At 37.9% G+C, this 18,206-nt stretch overlaps 1 protein-coding gene and 1 long non-coding RNA gene across 3 annotated transcripts in view; one reads left to right on the top strand and one right to left on the bottom strand.

Annotated features, from left to right (window-relative positions):
• LOC110262255 overlaps nt 1-18,206 on the bottom strand; it is a 144,503-nt gene that overhangs the window by 74,206 nt on the left and 52,091 nt on the right. The window lies entirely within an intron of this gene.
• The window catches only part of C1H14orf105 (chromosome 1 C14orf105 homolog), a 35,364-nt gene continuing 22,601 nt past the window's right edge, over nt 5,444-18,206 (top strand). Inside the window, exons 1-2 of one of the 2 annotated variants that reach the window (XM_005659996.2) lie at nt 5,444-5,861; nt 8,156-8,247. In XM_005659996.2, coding sequence (XP_005660053.1) covers nt 5,639-5,861; nt 8,156-8,247 — 315 coding nt within the window. In that variant the 5' untranslated portion in view covers nt 5,444-5,638. The remainder of the gene's footprint in view (nt 5,862-8,155; nt 8,248-18,206) is intronic. The other variant, XM_003121826.3, reaches the window with a different exon arrangement.

The following is an 18,206-nucleotide window of genomic DNA, read 5'->3' as shown; positions in this document are numbered from 1 at the left end:
GAAATTAAATACCTAGAAGCAAATGACAACAAATATACAACACTCCTAAATCTATGAGATGCAGCAAAAGCAGTTCTAAGGCGCAAGATTATAGCAATAAAAAGCTACCTCAGAAAACAAGAAAAAGCTCAAATAAACAAGCCAACTTTACGTGTAAAGCAGCTAGAGAGAGAACATACAAGACCTAAAGTTAGCAGAACGAAAGAAATCATAAAGATCAGAGCAGAAATAAACGAAATAGAAACAAAGAAAACCATAGAAAGATCAGTGAAACGAAAAGCTGGTTCTTTAAAAAGATCAACAAAATTGACAAACCCTTAGCCAGACTTACCAAAAAAAGAGAGAGGACTCAAATCAATAAAATTAGAAGTGAAAAAGGAGAAGTAACAATGGGAGTTCCTGTTGTAGAGCAGTGGTTAACGAATCCGATTAGGAACCATGAGGTTGCGGGTTCGATCCCTGCCCTTGCTCAGTGGGTTAACGATCTGGCGTTGCCGTGAGCTGTGGTGTAGGTTGCAGACCCGGCTCAGATCCCGCGTTGCTGTGGTTCTGGCATAGGCTGGCAGCTACAGCTCCAATTCGACCCCTAGCCTGGGAACCTCCATATGCTGCTGGAACAGCCCAAGAAATGGCAAAAAGACAAAAAAAAAAAAAAAGTAACAACAGACATCATAAAAATACAAAGGATCATAAGAGACTACTATATGCACCTATACACACAAAAAAAAAACCAGAAAACCTAGAAGAAATGGACAAATTCTCAGGAAAGTACAATCTTCCAAGACTAAACCAAGATGAAATAGAAAAGATGAATGGACCAATCGCAAGTACTGAAATTGAAACAGTGATTGAAAAACTTCAAACAAACAAAAGTCCAGGACCAGATGGTTTTACAGGCAAATTCTATCAAACATTTAGAGAAGACCTAACACCTGTCCTTCGAAACTATTACAAAAAACTGCAGAGGAAGGGACACTCCCAAATTCATTCTTTGAGGCCACCAGAATGTGGTAAAGATACCACAAAAAAAGAAAATTAAGAGTTCCCATTATGGTGTGGTGGAAACAAATCCAAGTAGGAACCATGAGGTTGCGGGTTTGGTCCCTGGCCTTGCTCAGTGGGTTAAGGATCTGGTATTGCCCTGAGCTGTGGTGTAGGTCACAGATGTGGCTCAGATCTGGCATTGCTGTGGCTCTGGCATAGGCTGGCAAAAACAACTCTGATTCGACCCCTAGCCTTAGAACTTCCATATGCCACCAGTGTGGCCCTAAAGAAAAAAAAAAGAAAGAAAGAAAATTAGAGGCCAATTTCACTGATGAACATCGATGCAAAAATCCTCAACAAAATACTAGCAAACCAAATCCAACAATACATTAAAAGGATTGTACATCATGATCAAGTGGGATTTATCCCAGGGATGTAAGGATTCTTAAGTACCTGCAAATCAATCAGTGTGATACACCACATTAACAAACTGAAGAATAAAAACCATATGATCCTCTCAAAGACACGGAAAAAGCCTTTGACAAAATCCAACACCCATTTCTGATAGAAACCCTTCAGAAAGTGGGCATAGAGGGAACCTACCTCAACATAATAAAGGCCATATATGACAAGCCCACAGCTAACATCATTCTCAATGGTGAAAAGCTGCAAGAATTCCCACTGAGATCAGGAACAAGACAAGGATGTATGCTCTTCCCACTAGTACTCAACACAGTTTTGGAAGTCCTAGCCACAGCAACCAGAGAAGTAAATGAAATAAAAAGAATCCAGAGTTCCCATAGCGGCTGAGCTGAAACAAATCCGACTAGGAACCATGAGGTTGCGGGTTCGATCCCTGACCTCACTCAGTGGGTTAAGGATCCAGCATTGCTGTGAGCTGTAGTGTAGGTCACAGATGCAGCTCAGATCCCACATGCCTATGGCTATGGCATAGGCCAGCAGCTGTAGCTCTGACTAGACCCCTAGCCTGGGAACCTCCATATGCCACCAGAGAGGCCCTAAAAAAAAAAAAAAAAAAAAAAAAAAAGCATAAAAGGAATCAAAATTGGGCAAAAGTAAAACTATCACTATTTGCAGATGACATGATACTATACCTAGAAAATCCTAAAGACGCTACCAGAATTCTGTTAGAGCTCACCAATGAATGTGGCAAAGTCACAGGACACAAAATTAACACACAGAAATGGACAGCATTTCTATGACCTAACTATGAAAGATCAAAAAGAGAAATCAGGGAAACAATCCCATTTACCATTGCATCAAAAAGAATAAAATACGTAAGAATAAACCTACCTAAAGAGACAAAAGACCTGTACTCTGAAAACTATAAGACACTGATGAAAGAAATCAAAGATGACACAAACAGGTGGAAAGACATACCATGCTCTTGGATTGGAAGAATCAATATTGTCAAAATGCCTATACTACCCAAGGCAATCTACAGATTCAATGCAATCCCTATCAAATAACCAAGGACATTTTTCACAGAACTAGAACAAAATATTTTAAAGTTTGTTTGGAGGCACAAAAAAACCAGAATAGCCAAAGATATCCTGAAAAAGAAAAGTGGAGCTGAAGGAATCAGGCTCCCGGACTTCAGACTATACTACAAAGCTACAGTCATCAAAACCACGTGGTACTGGCAGAAAGATAGAAATACAGATCAGTGGAACAGGATAGAAAGCCCAGAATGAAACTCATGCACCTACAGCCAACTCATCTATGACAAAGGAGGCAAGAATATACAATGGAGAAAAGACAGCCTGTTCAACAAGTGGTGCTGGGAAAACTGGACAGCCACATGGAAAAGAATGAAATTAGAACACTCCCTAACACCATACACAAAAATAAACTCCAAATGGATTAAAAGACCTAGATATAAAACCAGACACTATCAAACTCTTAGAGGAAAACATAGGCCAAACACTCTCCAACATAAACCACAGCAACATCTTCTCAGATCCTCCTCTTAAAGTAATCCAGCAAAAACAAAAATAAACAAATGGGACCTAATCAAACTAAAAGTTTCTGCACAGCAAAGGAAATCCTAAACAAAATGAAAAAACCCACAGAATGGAAGAAAATCTTTGCAAGTGAATCAACTGACAAGGGATTCATCTCCAAAATTTATAAACACTTTCTGCAGCTCCATACCAAAAAACAAACAACCCCATCAAAAAATGGGTAGAAGATCTAAACAGACAAATCTCCAAAGAAGACATACAGATGGCCAAAAAACACATGAAAAGATGTTCAACATCACTCATTATTAGAGAAATGCACATCAAAACCACAATGAGGTACCCCCTTACACCAGCCAGAATGGCCATCATCAAAAAGTCTACAAACGATAAGTGCTGGAGAGGGTGTGAAGGAAAAGGAACCCTAGTACACTGTTGGTGGGATTGCAAATTGGTGCAACCACTGTGGAAAGCAGTATGGAGATGCCTCAGAAACCTAAACATAGAACTACCATTTGATCCAGCAATCCCACTCCTGGGCATCTATCCAGAGTAAACCATGACTCGCAAAGACACATGTACTCCAATGTTCATTGCAGCACTATTTGCAATAGCTAAGACATGGAAACAACCTAAATGTCCATCGAGAGAGGAGTGGATCCAGAAGATGTGATACATATACACAATGGGATATTACTCAGCCATTAAAATGAACAAAATACCGGCATTTTTAGCAACATGGATGGACCTAGAAATTATCATGCTAAGTGAAGTCTGACAGTGAGACGTCAACATCAAATGCTATCACTGACATGGAATCTGAAAAAAAAGGACTCAGTGAACTTCTTTGCAGAAGAGATACTGACTCACAGACTTTGAAAAACTTATGGTTTCCAAATGAGCCAGGTTGGGGGGTAGGGGGATTCTCTGGGCATTTGGGATGGAAATGCTATAAAATTGGGTTGTGATGATCACTGTACAACTATAAATGTAATAAAATTCATTGAGTAATTAAAATAAAAATAAAGACCAGATACTATAAAACTTAGAGGAAAACATAGGCCACTCTCTGACATAAACTGCAGCAATATTATCTCAGATTCACCTCCTAGAGTAAAAAAAAATAAAAACAAAAATAAATAAATGAGACCTAAATTTAAAAGTTTTCACACATCAAAGGAAACTGTAAATAAAATTTAAAGACAACACACAGAATGGGAGAAAATATTTGCAAATGAAGTGACTGACAAGGAATTAATCTCCAAAATATACAAACACCTCCTGCAGCTCTGTATCAAAAAAAAAAAAAAAAAAAAAACTCCAATCAAAAAATGGGGAGAAGATTTTCTCCAAAGACGACATTTCTCCAAGGGCAAACCGATGGCCAAAAACACACACAAAAGATGTTCAACATCACTAATTATTAGAGAAGTGCAAATCAAAACTACTGTAAGGTAATACCTTACACCACCCAGAATGGCCATATCAAAAAATCTACAAGCAATAAATGCTGGAGGGGGTGTGGAGAAAAGGGAACTCTCTTAACAATGTCAGTGGGAATGTAAATTGTGCAACCACTGTGGCAAACAGTATGGAGGTTCCTCATAAAATTAAAAATCGAGCTACCAAATGATCCAGCAATCCCATTCCTGGGCATCTATCTGGAGAAAAGCATAATTTGAAAAGATACATGCACTTCAGTGTTCACTGCAGTATTACTTACAATAGCCAAGACATGGAAGCAACCTAAGTGTCCACCGACAGAAGAATGGATAAAGAAGCAGTGCATATATACAATGCAATATTACTCAGCCATAAAAAGAATGAAATAATGCCATTCACAGCAACATGGATGGAAGTGAAATTAGACAGTGAAAAGCAAATATCATATGATATCACCTATACATAGAATCTTTTTAAAAAAGGATATAAATGAACTTATTTGCAGAACAGAAACAGAGTCACAGACTTTGAAAACAAACTTAGGTTTACCAAAGAAGAGGGTGGGGGAAGGGGGGAGGGATGAACTGGGGGTTGTGGACTGGCACAAGCACACTATGGTATATGGAACGACTGGCCAGCAGGGACCTTCTGTATAGCACAGAGAACTCTACCCAATATTCTGTGATAATCTTTGTGGGAAAAGAATCTGAAAGGGAATGGATGTGTGTACTATATAACTGAATCACTTGGTCATACAGCAGAAATTATCACAACATTGTAAATCAATTATACTTCAATAAAACTTTTAAAAATGAAAAAAAAAAGTACACATAATGAAAGGATCAAGTTTAAGACTTCTCTGAACCTCTGCTCACCATCTCTGTTAATGGCCTTCCTGGTGTTAGGGGTTTGTTTAATGATCAATAGTGGTTTCTCTTCCTACCACTGAGTCTTTCAGAAAGTAGCATAACCAAGTCAATGTTTAACTGGATTCTTTGAGTCTGAAATGGCAAAAGTAGGAGTTGAAGGGAAGTCTCCATGGAAACCAGCCTCCCAGGAAGTGGCCAGAGGGTTAGTGTGTGGTGAAATAAAGCTACACAAATGTCAGGAAGGAAACAACTGCTTTGTAGAGCTGGGTTAACTTTGGGAATACCTTGACTAAAATAAGCCATATTAAAGGCCATAAACCACTAACCTCATGGTTTTACCCTGTGTGGTTTTAATGGGAAATGGGCCTGAGCCACTCTAAGGCTCACCAGAGGGTAACCAAAGTAGCACCTTTGCAAGACAAAGAGGAAGAAACTCCCTCCGCAGGCCTGGTGGACTTTGCCTTCACTCAGAATCTGGAAGAAAAGAGTTCATGTTCATTCTCAAGACTGCAGGACCGCAATAAAGCTTTGGAAGGGCAGCTGCCACCTCTACGAGAGACGTGGTATGGAAGATATTCTGCAGGTAAATGGAAAACCCAGCATGAGATTTGTGGATATGGGCCAAGGAGAGCTATTGATAGATTTACTTGTTTATCTCTGTAATCTCTGAAAGTTTCTAAATTACTGAAATATCAGGGACAATGTTTGTGAATTGTAAGCATTCTGGGCACATTAGAATGGGTGTGTAAACTGTGTATGAAGACCTTTTCACCATTTCACACGAGCAGGGAAAAAAAATGTCATTTTGTGTCAGCTTGGTTGATAGCGCTTTTGATGTTTATATCTAGCTTTGCCAGATAATTAAAAGTCTATAGATAAAGATGTGGTAATTATGACAATCGTATGTTTCAGTTGGATTTTAAATTTCAGTCATTCTCTCCAGTACTGTTTCATGCATCAGGCTTTGTTGTTTGGAAAGCAGTACCTTAGGAGTGAATCCATTCTAATGTGAATTTAGAAACCACTCTGGATTGAATTGATTTATTGCAGGGACACTCTCCACGACCCCATATTCTTCCTGGTCATCTGCAGAACTAAGAGAATTTTTCTCATTATGATTGGAAGCTCTGAGCCAGAAGTGGCTATAAATTCTCCTGGCACATTTTACAAGACATAAAATGTTTTAATGACAACCATGATGGTACTTAGCCAGATGTTCTAACTTGGGAGGAGATATATACATACATAATGTATACATATGTATATATGCATGCTTTTTCTCTTTTCTTCACATTCTGGATCATTAACACAAGTAAGTTCCCATCCCTGGCCAGAAAGACATATATTTTCTTTCAGTATCTAGTAGATCTTAACTAGAATGATTTTTATGGCTACTTTCTACAGAACTGACAGCCTTTGGCTGGTTTTATATGGCCAGTTTTTTGGGTTTGTTTTTTTTTTTATGTTCTTAAACTTGCAAAGCCATAAGTAAGAATATTTCCTCTAGTTTTATTGAAGAATTCCTTTTTTACACAAACCTTCCATCTCAAGTTTTAAGATTTTGGTAACTGAATGCTAAAAGCTGTTTCTAATGTGTTAGAGTCCCAACTAGAAAATGTTATTTTTGAAATTGCAAGATTACATTAAAAATAAATAACAAGAGGATGGAAAGCATTCTGACCACTATTTTCAAGGAACCCATATTCTAACCCCAGTTCTACCAAATATCCAGTAATATGACTTTGGGCAAGTTACTTCATCAGTTTTCTTCACTTATAAATCAGGGGTAAAGCTAACACAGCCTATGCCATTTCAGGAGAATCAAATTAAATAATGGGGTGATATTACTCAAATCTTGGTATAAAAATAAGGAGTCATCAGACTGCTGAGAAAAGTTTTTGCTGAAAGTACTTATGTATTTAAATCCAACATGTTTTTTGTCTTGCTCAATATATTGGCATCTCTTGAAAGAAAATAAGCACATGGAGAAGTTCTTAAGGTGATCATTCAAATGTCTTAAGGACAGAAACATATAATTACCCAGGGATTTTTTTTTCCACTTAAAATGCAAAGTGGAACACTAAGATAGTCTACACAACATCTAGAAATCAGAATGCCTTCAGATTGAAAGAAGAAAGGACAAGAATATCATTCATGTAGCACTGGTCATGGTGGGTAGTCCCAAGGGCCCAGGATAATCAAGCTGAAAAATGAAATTCATATGCTCTCTTGAGCTTCTCTGTTTCCTAACAAGGCTTAACTATGTAGCCCTTCAATATTTTTATCAGTAAAGAATACTGATATGTTTTATGATAGTAGCAACTCAAGGGAATGTATTTCCCTAGTTGGAGGGGACTGTAATTTGGGAACATACAATGCTAAGCTGTGCATACTCCTATTACAAACTTAAGCTCCATTTATCTATCATGTCTCTAACACCTATCCATCTATTTACTTGTTACATCTGAAAAGAGAATTTATTTTCATTTCTTTAAACTGTATTTTTTGATTTCCTATCTGATTTAGGGGAGAGTTCATGAAATTAAACAAATCAATAAATTTCTATTTTTCAGGCCAAATTCTGTGTCTGAATAACATTTGCAGTCTATACATTGTTAATTGTTCAACTCTTCCTCTAAATATTACTGTGGAGAGGAAATGAGGAAAGCAGAAATTAAATCCTGGGTCTAGGCTAATATTTTCTCATTTGCATTTATGTAGGGCCCCTGCTCTGTATGTTTCAGCTTTATAGTTAACCTATTGGTTAGACATATAGAACTGAAAAGATACAAAATTGTGTTAACAAAGTCTAATAACTAATGGTCAGTCTAATATAATAGTAAGTTGTTTTTAATGGTTTGTTTTTATTCTCCCCAGTCCTTCATGTGCCCAGGGCAATGTATTTTGACATCCCACTGGAACAGGGAGAAACAAGTATTATTAAAAGGCATCCACCTCGAAGATTCCAAGTAAGATGAATTTAAAAGGCTTCATAAGGAATTTCTTGGAATTAATGGTAACATCCCTTTTTAACCATAACCATAAAAGAGGGATTTTGACAATGACCAAGCTGAGAATGACGGTGTTGTTAAAGAGAATGCTGTCAATGCACAGATCATGTTTCCTTAGGATTCCTTTTGTAATGATTTCACCTTCAAGACCACCACCAAGAGCAGGAAGTAAAATACCAAAGATAGAGAATGCATTGGGAGTTTGGGATGGAAATGTTATAAAATTTGGTTGTGATGATTGTTGTATGACTATAAATGTAATAAAATTCACTGAGTAATAAAAAAAAAAAAATACCCAAGATAGAGACAGGACAGGGCACAAAGAACCTGAATCTTGCACTGATTCGTTGGATGACTGTAGCCAAATGACTCTAGTAAATAATGACCGTAAGAACCACTACTACTGTTTAATTACCACCTATTACAAGTCTGATACATTCTAAGCAACAATGATCTGTCATTCATTTAATCCTCAGATCCCTCTACTTGAGAGGAAGTATTACCTTTGTTTTATACATGTGCTTCAGAGAGTTAAACAGCTTGCACAAGGACAACTAGGCCACGTGTCCACCAGCCCGCCAAAGTCTGCACTCTTAACCAGCAGCATGCATGATCCCTACAGCCCTTCTCTCTTTAACCTTTCATCAGTCTAAATGTTAACTAGTTGTCAAAATTGAGGACATTGGATTCCAAGGCAGCAAAGCGAGGGCTTTATATGCATTCACCTTGAGAAATATTTAATGAATTCCCTGTAGAGAACTGTAAATTTTAAGACCTCTCATCCTAGACGGGGAAAGACATCTGTGGGTCCTTTAAAAGGAGTATCAGCTAAAAGGAGAGTGTGGGGCTCACTTGTGAGCAAGATCTATCACTGACATTTGAAAAAGCCAAAATCCACCTACTGCACAAGTCACCCAGGTGTCTGGACCAATCCCAGGGGTATCTGAGATCATTTGTTGGGGATTATCTCTATTGAAGTTGGTTTCTCTTTACCTGTCCTCTCCAGAAGCTCACAATCATTATTTGAAGTGATTATATCTTTTGGTCATACACACAAAAGAGCATTTTTTCCCAAAATATTAGAAACCTCAAAATACTGTTTGGTTAATGGAGAATAAAGTGTAATTTTATCAATTTGATACCTAATTTCAAATTTTTTGAACATATCTCTAGCTAAAATGGATAATTTTAAAATTTATGGGTTTTTTTTTTTTTTATCTTTTTGCCATTTCTTGGGCTGCTCCCACGCCACATGGATGTTCCCAGGCTAGGGGTTGAACCGGAGCTGTATCTACCGGCCTATGCCAGAGCCACAGCTGCAACCTACACCACAGCTCACGGCAACACCAGATCCTTAACCCACCGAGCAAGGCCAGGGATCAAACCTGCAACCTCATGGTTCCTAGTCGGATTCGTTAACCACTGCACCACGACAGGAACTCCCTAAAACTTATATTTTCTTCTTAAGTCAAAGGCATCCTTTCAAAGGAGCTCTAAGCTGAATAACTCTAGCAGCTATTACTAGAATGAATGAAAAATATTTATGTAGCTGTCTATAGTCCACAAAGTATTTTTAATATCTATCAACCCTAAATAAGCTGAAGTTAGGCTTTAATTCTCTCAAGTCAACCAAACTCAAAAAGAGAAATTTGATGTTTCAGTCAGAGACTGCCTCCCCACATCCTAATCGACCACCTTAAAAATGAACAATTAGGACAAATGAATTGTTTGAGCATAAAAACTATCTCATTTAGTCTTATAGCTTTAGTCACTAACACTTAATACATATCCCATGAAAGTTTATGAATAAATGAATGACTTAACAGAGGAACGAATGAGGCATACCATCCCTAGTGGGAGAAAAAAAATCGAAGTGCACTCCCCCTTCATTCAGACCCATACCATCACTGTATTGGAAGCTAAATGGACTAGCCAAATCAACAAATGTGATCAATTCCAAAGGATATAGGAGTGTTTTTTTGAACTCAAGAGCTGGGAGGCATCTAGATTTCGGCCAAGAGCTATGCTTTGGAATTTAAAAGGCAGAAGAACTCTGTGGATTTGCTTTAATCTCTCCTTGCAGATTGACTTTTTCTGGTCCTCAAGACTACTAGGTGAAATATGGCCACCTTGAATTTGCATCTTATAGTTTCAGTTGAACAGGCTGACTGGCCTGGCCCTCTTGGCGCTAATTCCCAATTCCTGGGAGAAAAGCTATTTCCTCAGCTTTGCCCTTGATTCTAGCTCTGTTCCAATGGGCTATGCCCAGAGAACATGCTCGTGCAGTAGAAATGTGGGTAGAAAAGCCCCCACCACCAACTGCCACTCCCCACCAAGCTCCACTCCCCATAGATTCTAGAGGCAGCTCCCAGAGAAAAGAGAAATCACTGGGAACTTGGCAGACACTCCCAAAGATATCAACTATAATTATCTTCACAAATGAGGCTCAGCACATTTTCCAACTGCAAATGGGTTTTTGGGAGAATAATAAATGTTGGGTTCCCATGACATGCTAATTAATAGCCTAACCTCTGCCAAAGAAAATTCTAAAAGTATTTTTAATTATTAAACCAAATCTAATTGCATCCTAAATAATTTTGAGTTTCATATTTGGCACTCTCCACTTCCTGAACATCTACTCCTCAAGTACAGACTAGGTCATGAACTAAAGGTCTCTAACTGGGGGCTGCTAGGAGCTGGAGAAGCTCTGCCAGGGAACTCTGAATCAAATGTACCTGCCCCATGTGGAAGAGTTGATCAGCCCTATCCCTTCTGGCCTGATTCACCTTCTCCTCCAACCATCTCAGATTCAGCCTAAGGTGGAGATGGTCCCCCACACCACCCCCAATAGAGTTTCCTCAGGAGATCTCTGCGGCAAATCCTCCCTCATCTCCAAAGATGTGCTTAAATCTTATCTTCCCTAGAAGGCTTACATGACAACTGCAACCCTCACTCTGGCACTCCTGATGCCCCTGACCCTTCAGTGTCTTCTTTGGGCACCTATTTCCACCTAACCCACCAAGCAATTTGCCTATCTATGACATTCATTATCTAGGATGATCACTGTGTGTTTTTCCCATCACCCCCCCCCCAACATTCTACCCCAATGCTAGAATATAATCTTCACAGAGGCAGGGATTTTTGTCTGTTCTCTTCACTAATATGCCAAAGTATCTAGAACAGTAGCCAGCATATAACAGATGATCCATAAGTATGTGTTAACCAATGGTGAATGAAGGCATGGAGAGAGAGAAAAATACGCATAAAGATAGATGGTGAGATATAAGGATAGTGGTTCTGACCTAAATGGTTTCATCATACTATTTTTGGAGTTAGACAATTTGTCACAAACTTATTCCCTTTTCTTACCTTTTCTAATTATTTACCCATTTTCTGTTATTTTCTTCGTGATCTGTGAGCATTCTTTATATATTTTAGATCTAGCCCTTTGTTAGCTAACACATGTTGCAAGTATCTTCTATCCATGGTTTGCCTTTTCATTTTTTTTGCATTTATGTGTGTATTTACGGGTACACAAGTTTAAGGTCAAATTTCTCAATCTTCATCTTTTGTTTTGTTTCTCTTATATTTTATCTAAAAAATTTTAAACTCCCTAAGTTCATTAAGATGTTCTTTATTTCTAAAGTTTATAATATTTGGAGTTCCCATCGTGGCGCAGTGGAAACAAATCCGACTAGGAGCCGTGAGGTTGCGGGTTCGATCCCTGGCCTCGCTCAGTGGGTTAAGGATCTGGCATTGCCGTGAGCTGTGGTGTAGGTCGCAGACACGGCTCAGATCTGGTGTTGCTGTGGCTGTGGTGTAGGCCGGCAGCAACAGTTCTGATTAGACCCCTAGCCTGGGAACCTCCATATGCTGCAGGTGCAGCCCTAAAAACCAAAAAAAAAAAAAAAAGTTTATAATATTTAACTTTTCACATTAATCCATCTGAAATTCATTTGGATGCAGCTGTGAAGGTGGAATCTAGTTTTATGTTTTTTCCATTTGACTAATCTATTATCCCAGCACTCTTTATGGAATCATCCATTCTTTGACCACTAATTTGAAATGTTACTTCTACCATATATTCAATATCCAGAGCTTAATGAGTCTGTTTGTAGGCTTTATTCTGTCACATTGGCCTCTTGGAGTGTCCACATGAATTCTACTCTGTCCTAATTATGCACCTTTAAGTCTTAATATCTAACATGGCAAGTCCCTTCACCTTATTCTTCTTCAGAATTGTCTTTGCTATTTATAGTCTTTTGCTCTTGCATGTAAAGTTTGGATCTTCTTGTCAAGTTCCACCAAACACCTTGTCAGTATTGTGACTGGAAGGCATTCATAGATTAATCTGGGGAAAATTAACCATGTTTAAAATGTTGAGTCTTTGAAACCATGAACATGGCCTGAATCTCCATTTTCTCACATTTTCTTTTTTCTTTTCTTTTCTTTTTTTTTTTTTTTTTTTTTTGGCCACACCCACAAGATGTGGAAGTTCCCAGGCCAGAGATCAACCCATGCCAAAGCAGCAACCCAGGCCACTGTAGAGATAACGCCAGATCCTTAACCCACTACACCACAGGATAACTCCACTCACACTTTTTTTAGATCTTTCAAAACTGCTTCATAATTTCTCCACAGGGGTCTTGTGTGATACATTTTTAGGTTTGTCTCTCAGTACCTGTAGCAGTCGGAGACTTATTGCAAGGAATTGACTTTCATGATTATAGAGGCCTGCAAGGCAAGTTTGAAATCACAGGGCAGGCTGTCTGGAAAGGCAGACTGGAACTGTAGGACATGAATTGAAGCTGCTGTCCACAAGTAGAATTCCCTCTTCTTCAGGAAAACCTCGGCTTTACTCTTAAGGCCTTTCAACTGAATCAGGCCCACTCAGATTATCTAAAATAAGCTTCCTTCCTTAAAGTCAACTGATTATGGTCTTTAATCACATCTACAAAAGAATTTCACAGCAACACCTAGATGAGTGTTTGAATAACAGGAAACAGTAACCTAGCCAAGTTGACACATACAGCTAGCCATCACAATATCTCATTTGGTTTTTTCATCCTATTATGAATGAAGTATTTTTCCCATCTAATTTCCAAAATGATTCTTATTGGTGAATAAGAAAACTAATGCTTTTTGTATTCTGCAACTTGATATAAATACCTTGGTAATTCTAATTATCTGTAGATTCATCCTGACTTTCTATGTAGACAGTACCTTCCATAAACAAGAATATTTTTTTTTCTTTCCTCCCAATTTTTGTTCCTTTTACTGGTTTTCTTGACTTTCGCATTAACTGAAACTTTCCTTGCAATGTTGAGCAGAAGCAGTAATAATGGGCCTCCTTGTCATATCCATGACGTTAATGGAACCGGTTCCAAAATGAAATTCATTTGCAATAGGATATTCATAGATGCTGCTCAGAGACCCAAAAGGAAACAGATGCCTCATTCAAATTAAGATAATTCAGGGAGATTTTCTTTAAAATTTTATAGAGGTTTGGATGAGGGAAACCAGAGGGAATATTGCAATAACCAATATTGCAGCAGAAAAGTAGCTACATCTAAGCCAAGGGACTTCTAGAATTGGAAGGGAAAAGTGAGGTAGAAGAAGCTGCTTTGAGAGGATCAAATGGGACACAGCCAACTCAATGTGACCTTGCAGGGAGGGAGACAGAGGAAGAAATATCCTGATCTCATTCTTTCTTCTCTCAGATTTCCTACCAGGGTTCCTCAGTGGTTGAACCCAATGGGAAGCCAGAAGGCAGGAGAAACTTCTTACCTTTTATAGGCAGAGAAAAGGGTAGAGAAATATGGCAAGTAGATCTGGAGAAGCAAGTGGAAAGTATCTGGCACAATGTCATTTACTAACTTACTGACATTTTTCTTATCCCTGGTATGCTAAGAGTTTTTTCCAGAACTAAGTGTTAAAAATTTAATTGATTTTTTTCCCCAACCATCTACTAAATAATCTATTAAAATAAACTTACGGATTTTCTTTTTGACTAGTTGATAAATTATATTAATAGATTTTATGATGTGAACCATACTTGCATCCCTAATATAAATCCTTCTTATTCATAAAATGCATATATAAATACACTATTTTATAGCTTAAGGTTTTTATCTATTTTCATAAGTGATGTTATTCTATAATTTCCCTATGTCTTTTTCCAGTTTTATTCTCAAGGTTGTACTAGTTTCACAGAATGAATTGATTACTTTTCCCTCTTTTCTGTTCTCTAAAACATTTAACATAGTTCTTATCTGTTTCTTCAAAGTTTAATAAAAGAGGACTGTGAAACCATCTTTGGCCACCTGGACTTTTGGGAGAAGTGAGAAATTTTCCTACTAACTTAATTTCTTTCCTAGTTCTTAGTTGATTTAAATAGGTATCTTATTTCTTTTTGATTGAATTTTATTGGTTTATATTACCCAGAAATTATGCATGTATCTTAAGTTTTGAATTTGTTATAATGTACAAAGTCTTAGCTTCTTTTTTTTTTGTTTGTTTTTTGTTTTTTGTTTTTTAGGGCCATACCCGTGGCATATAGAGGTTCCCAGACTAAGGGTCGAATCAGAGCTATATAGCTGCTGGCCTACACCACAACCACAGCAACGCAGGATCCGAGCCATGTCTGTGACCTACACCACAGCTCACAGCAATGCCAGATCTTCAACCCACAGAGCAAGGCTTCAGGGATTGAACCTCCATCCTCATGGATGCTACTCAGATTTGTTAACTACTGAGCCACGACAGGAACTCCCGTCTTAGCTTCTTTATATTCAACTTTTTGGTAATGCCTGTAAGACATGCCTTCCAGCTTATAGTCTGATATAACTCTTGGACTACGTAAAGAGGTAAGAACTATTCAGCCCCTGAGCCAAAACTGTGAACCTGCCTCTAGTTTTCCTTCTTATATGAAGCATTTTTAGGTCTCCTTTAGCCTATAGCAGTAACTCACACCCATCAAGGGCCCTACATGAGTTGTAAATCAGCTTCCCACAAGTTTTCTGTTGTTTCCTGATCCAAAGAGATATTTATCTTATATTAAAGCCTGACCACATTCTTTTTGGTTTTACATTTTATTTTTCATTGCGGGATATTTGAATGAAAGAATGTTATTGAAATGTGAACATTTTGCAATGCCTCGACCAGAAATTCTTCCTTGGCCTGACAATTTCTTGTTCCAGTCTATCTTGGACACCTTCACCCTCTTCCCAGAACTTTAAAGGACATATTCTTAAGTCACGGTGCCAAAAAAACTACATTTTCTTTGAGTTGCTCCTACCCAACCTTTCTCTTCTTGCCAGTAAACAGAAGCAACCATCTCAGGTTAGCCCTTGTCACCAAGCTTGGTGACTTATACTTGACTTAATCTCCTTTCCTGAACCTCCTAGCCGACACTCCAACTGATTATCCTGACCATTTGTTTCGAGAAGCCAAATAATCCAGAAACCTTTAGACAAATAATTTCTTTGTATCATTAAATTGTAAAAAGTGTCATTCTACCAATTTTCCAGTAATTCCTTCCATTGTATCCTCTCCGAAGATGATGAGGTGAGGCATCTTGCTTCCCAGGCAGGGAAAAGGAACATTGAAATGAACCCAATTTGGAGGCAATTTCATTTGACTGGCTTGTTTGGAGAAGCCAATTTTCCAACACTTTTTTTCTTCTGCAGTGCTTCTCAGGCCAAGTGCAAATGATTTAACAGAGGGAGCCTATTTGCAATGTTAGTTGCTGCCATCTAGTGCCCTTTGTGGAGGAATAGTCTTTTAACTTTTCAAAGGGCAAAAAGAGAGCAACTGCCTGGAGAGCGTATTAAAGATACATACTCCTTAACCCTTACCAGAACTGCAGATCCGAATAAAATGAGGCCAAAGATAGAATAATATATACTCATACTCTCAAAGAAAAACCTGGTCCTAGAATTGATGGATAGACTATCTGATATAGCTGAAAATATTTAAATAGCTGGCTTCTTCAGACTCAATTTTTCAACAACGCTCCATAAGCACATCCTCCGCGGTCTATTTTTATGTGTTCCTTTGTTGAGGCAAGGCAGTATGGAGGCCAGTGGATCCCACTCTAGGAAAGCATCAGAATCCCCTGGAGAGTTTTGAAAAATATATGTTCCAAACAAACAACTGATAAACTAGACTTCGTTAAAATTAAGAACGTCTGTGGAAGACAATGTCAAGAGAAGGAGAAGAGAAAATAGATGGCAAGCAAGCATATAAAAAGATGTTCGACATGCTATGTCCTCAGGGAACTGTAAATTAAAACAACAGTGAAATACCACCACTCACCTATTAGAATGGCCAAGTCCAGAATACTGACAACGTCAAATACTGAAAAGAATGTAGAGCAACGGAAACTCTCTTACATTGCTGGTAGGGATGTGAAGTGGTACAGGAAGGTTAGAAGACAGTTTGGCAGTTTCTTACAAAACCAAACATACTTTTACCATGCAATCTAGCAATCACATTTCTTAGTATTTACCCAAATGAAAGGAAAACCCGTATTGACGCAAATGTCTACATGCGAATTTTTATAGCAGCTTTATTTATAATGCCAAAACTTGGAAGCAACCAATATGTCCTTCAGTAGGTGAATGGATAAATGAACTATAATGTATTCAGATAATGGAGTATTACTCAATATTAAAAAGAAATGACTGATCGATTGTAAATTAACTCCACTTCAATGAAATTTTTAAAAAATGGAAAAAATCAAATGGAAGTTTTAAAAATAAATAAATCTAACTATATATCAAACTGTTTACACAACCACACTGGAGAAGGAATTATTTCCAGGGTCTGTAGAGAACTCTGTGTTTTAACAGTTTATTCTTAGCTGAATGTATTTTATAATCAAATAAAACTGCAAGTAAGTCTTAAACTTAAAAAAAAAAAAAAGAAGAAAGAAATGAGCTATCAAGCCAGAAAAAGACAGAGAGGAAAGAAATGCATATTGCTAAGTGAAAGAAACCAACTGGAAAAACTATATAGCATATGATTCCAACTACATGACATTCTGGAAAATGTAAAACTGTGGCTATAGTAAAAATATTAGTGGTTTCCAGGGATTTGGAGAGAGAGAGTCATGACTAGACAGAGCACAGAGAATTTGGGGAATGGCACAACTACTCTCTATGTGATACTACAGTGATGACTATATGTCATTATACGTTTGTCCAAACCCAGATAATGTAGCCATGGACTTTCAGCAGTAATGATGCGTCAATGTAGGTTCATTGATTGTGAAAAATGCAGCACTCTGATGAGAAATGTTGACAGTAGGAAGGTTGTGTGTGGGGGGGGGAACAGGACATACATGGGAACCCTAATTTCCACTCAACTTTTTGCTATGACCTTAAATCTTCTTAAAAAACAGAGCTTATTAATTAGTCCGTACATGTAAATAAATTAAAATCTATGTATGTACATTTATATTTATACAAATTTACAGGTTTATATTTATAAATAGTATATATACACTATATATACATACATATGTACATACACTATATATGTACATACATACATATACATATATATGTATATTACCTCCTGCCAGGACATATCCCAGACCTATTGAATCTCAATTCATAATGACTAGCCCAGGAATTTTTTTTTTTTTTTGGCTTTCTTTTTAGGGCCACACCTATGGCATATGGAGGTTCCCAGGCTAGGGCTACAGCTGCCAGCCTACACAGCTATAGCAATGCCAGATCTGAGCCATGTCTGCAACCTTTCCTACAGTTCATGGCAACACAGGATCCTTAACCCACTGAGCAAGGCCAGGGGTCGAACCTGCATCTTCATGGATACTAGTCGGGTTCATGACCCACTGAGCCACAATGGGAACTCCCATGAATTTTTTTTAATTCCAGGAGATTCTGCTGATA

The sequence above is a fragment of the Sus scrofa genome, chromosome 1 (assembly GCF_000003025.6).
Source record: "Sus scrofa isolate TJ Tabasco breed Duroc chromosome 1, Sscrofa11.1, whole genome shotgun sequence".
NCBI lineage: Eukaryota > Metazoa > Chordata > Mammalia > Artiodactyla > Suidae > Sus > Sus scrofa.
The sequence above is the reverse complement of the archived record's forward strand: the minus strand, read 5'-3'. Positions and strand labels throughout refer to the sequence as shown.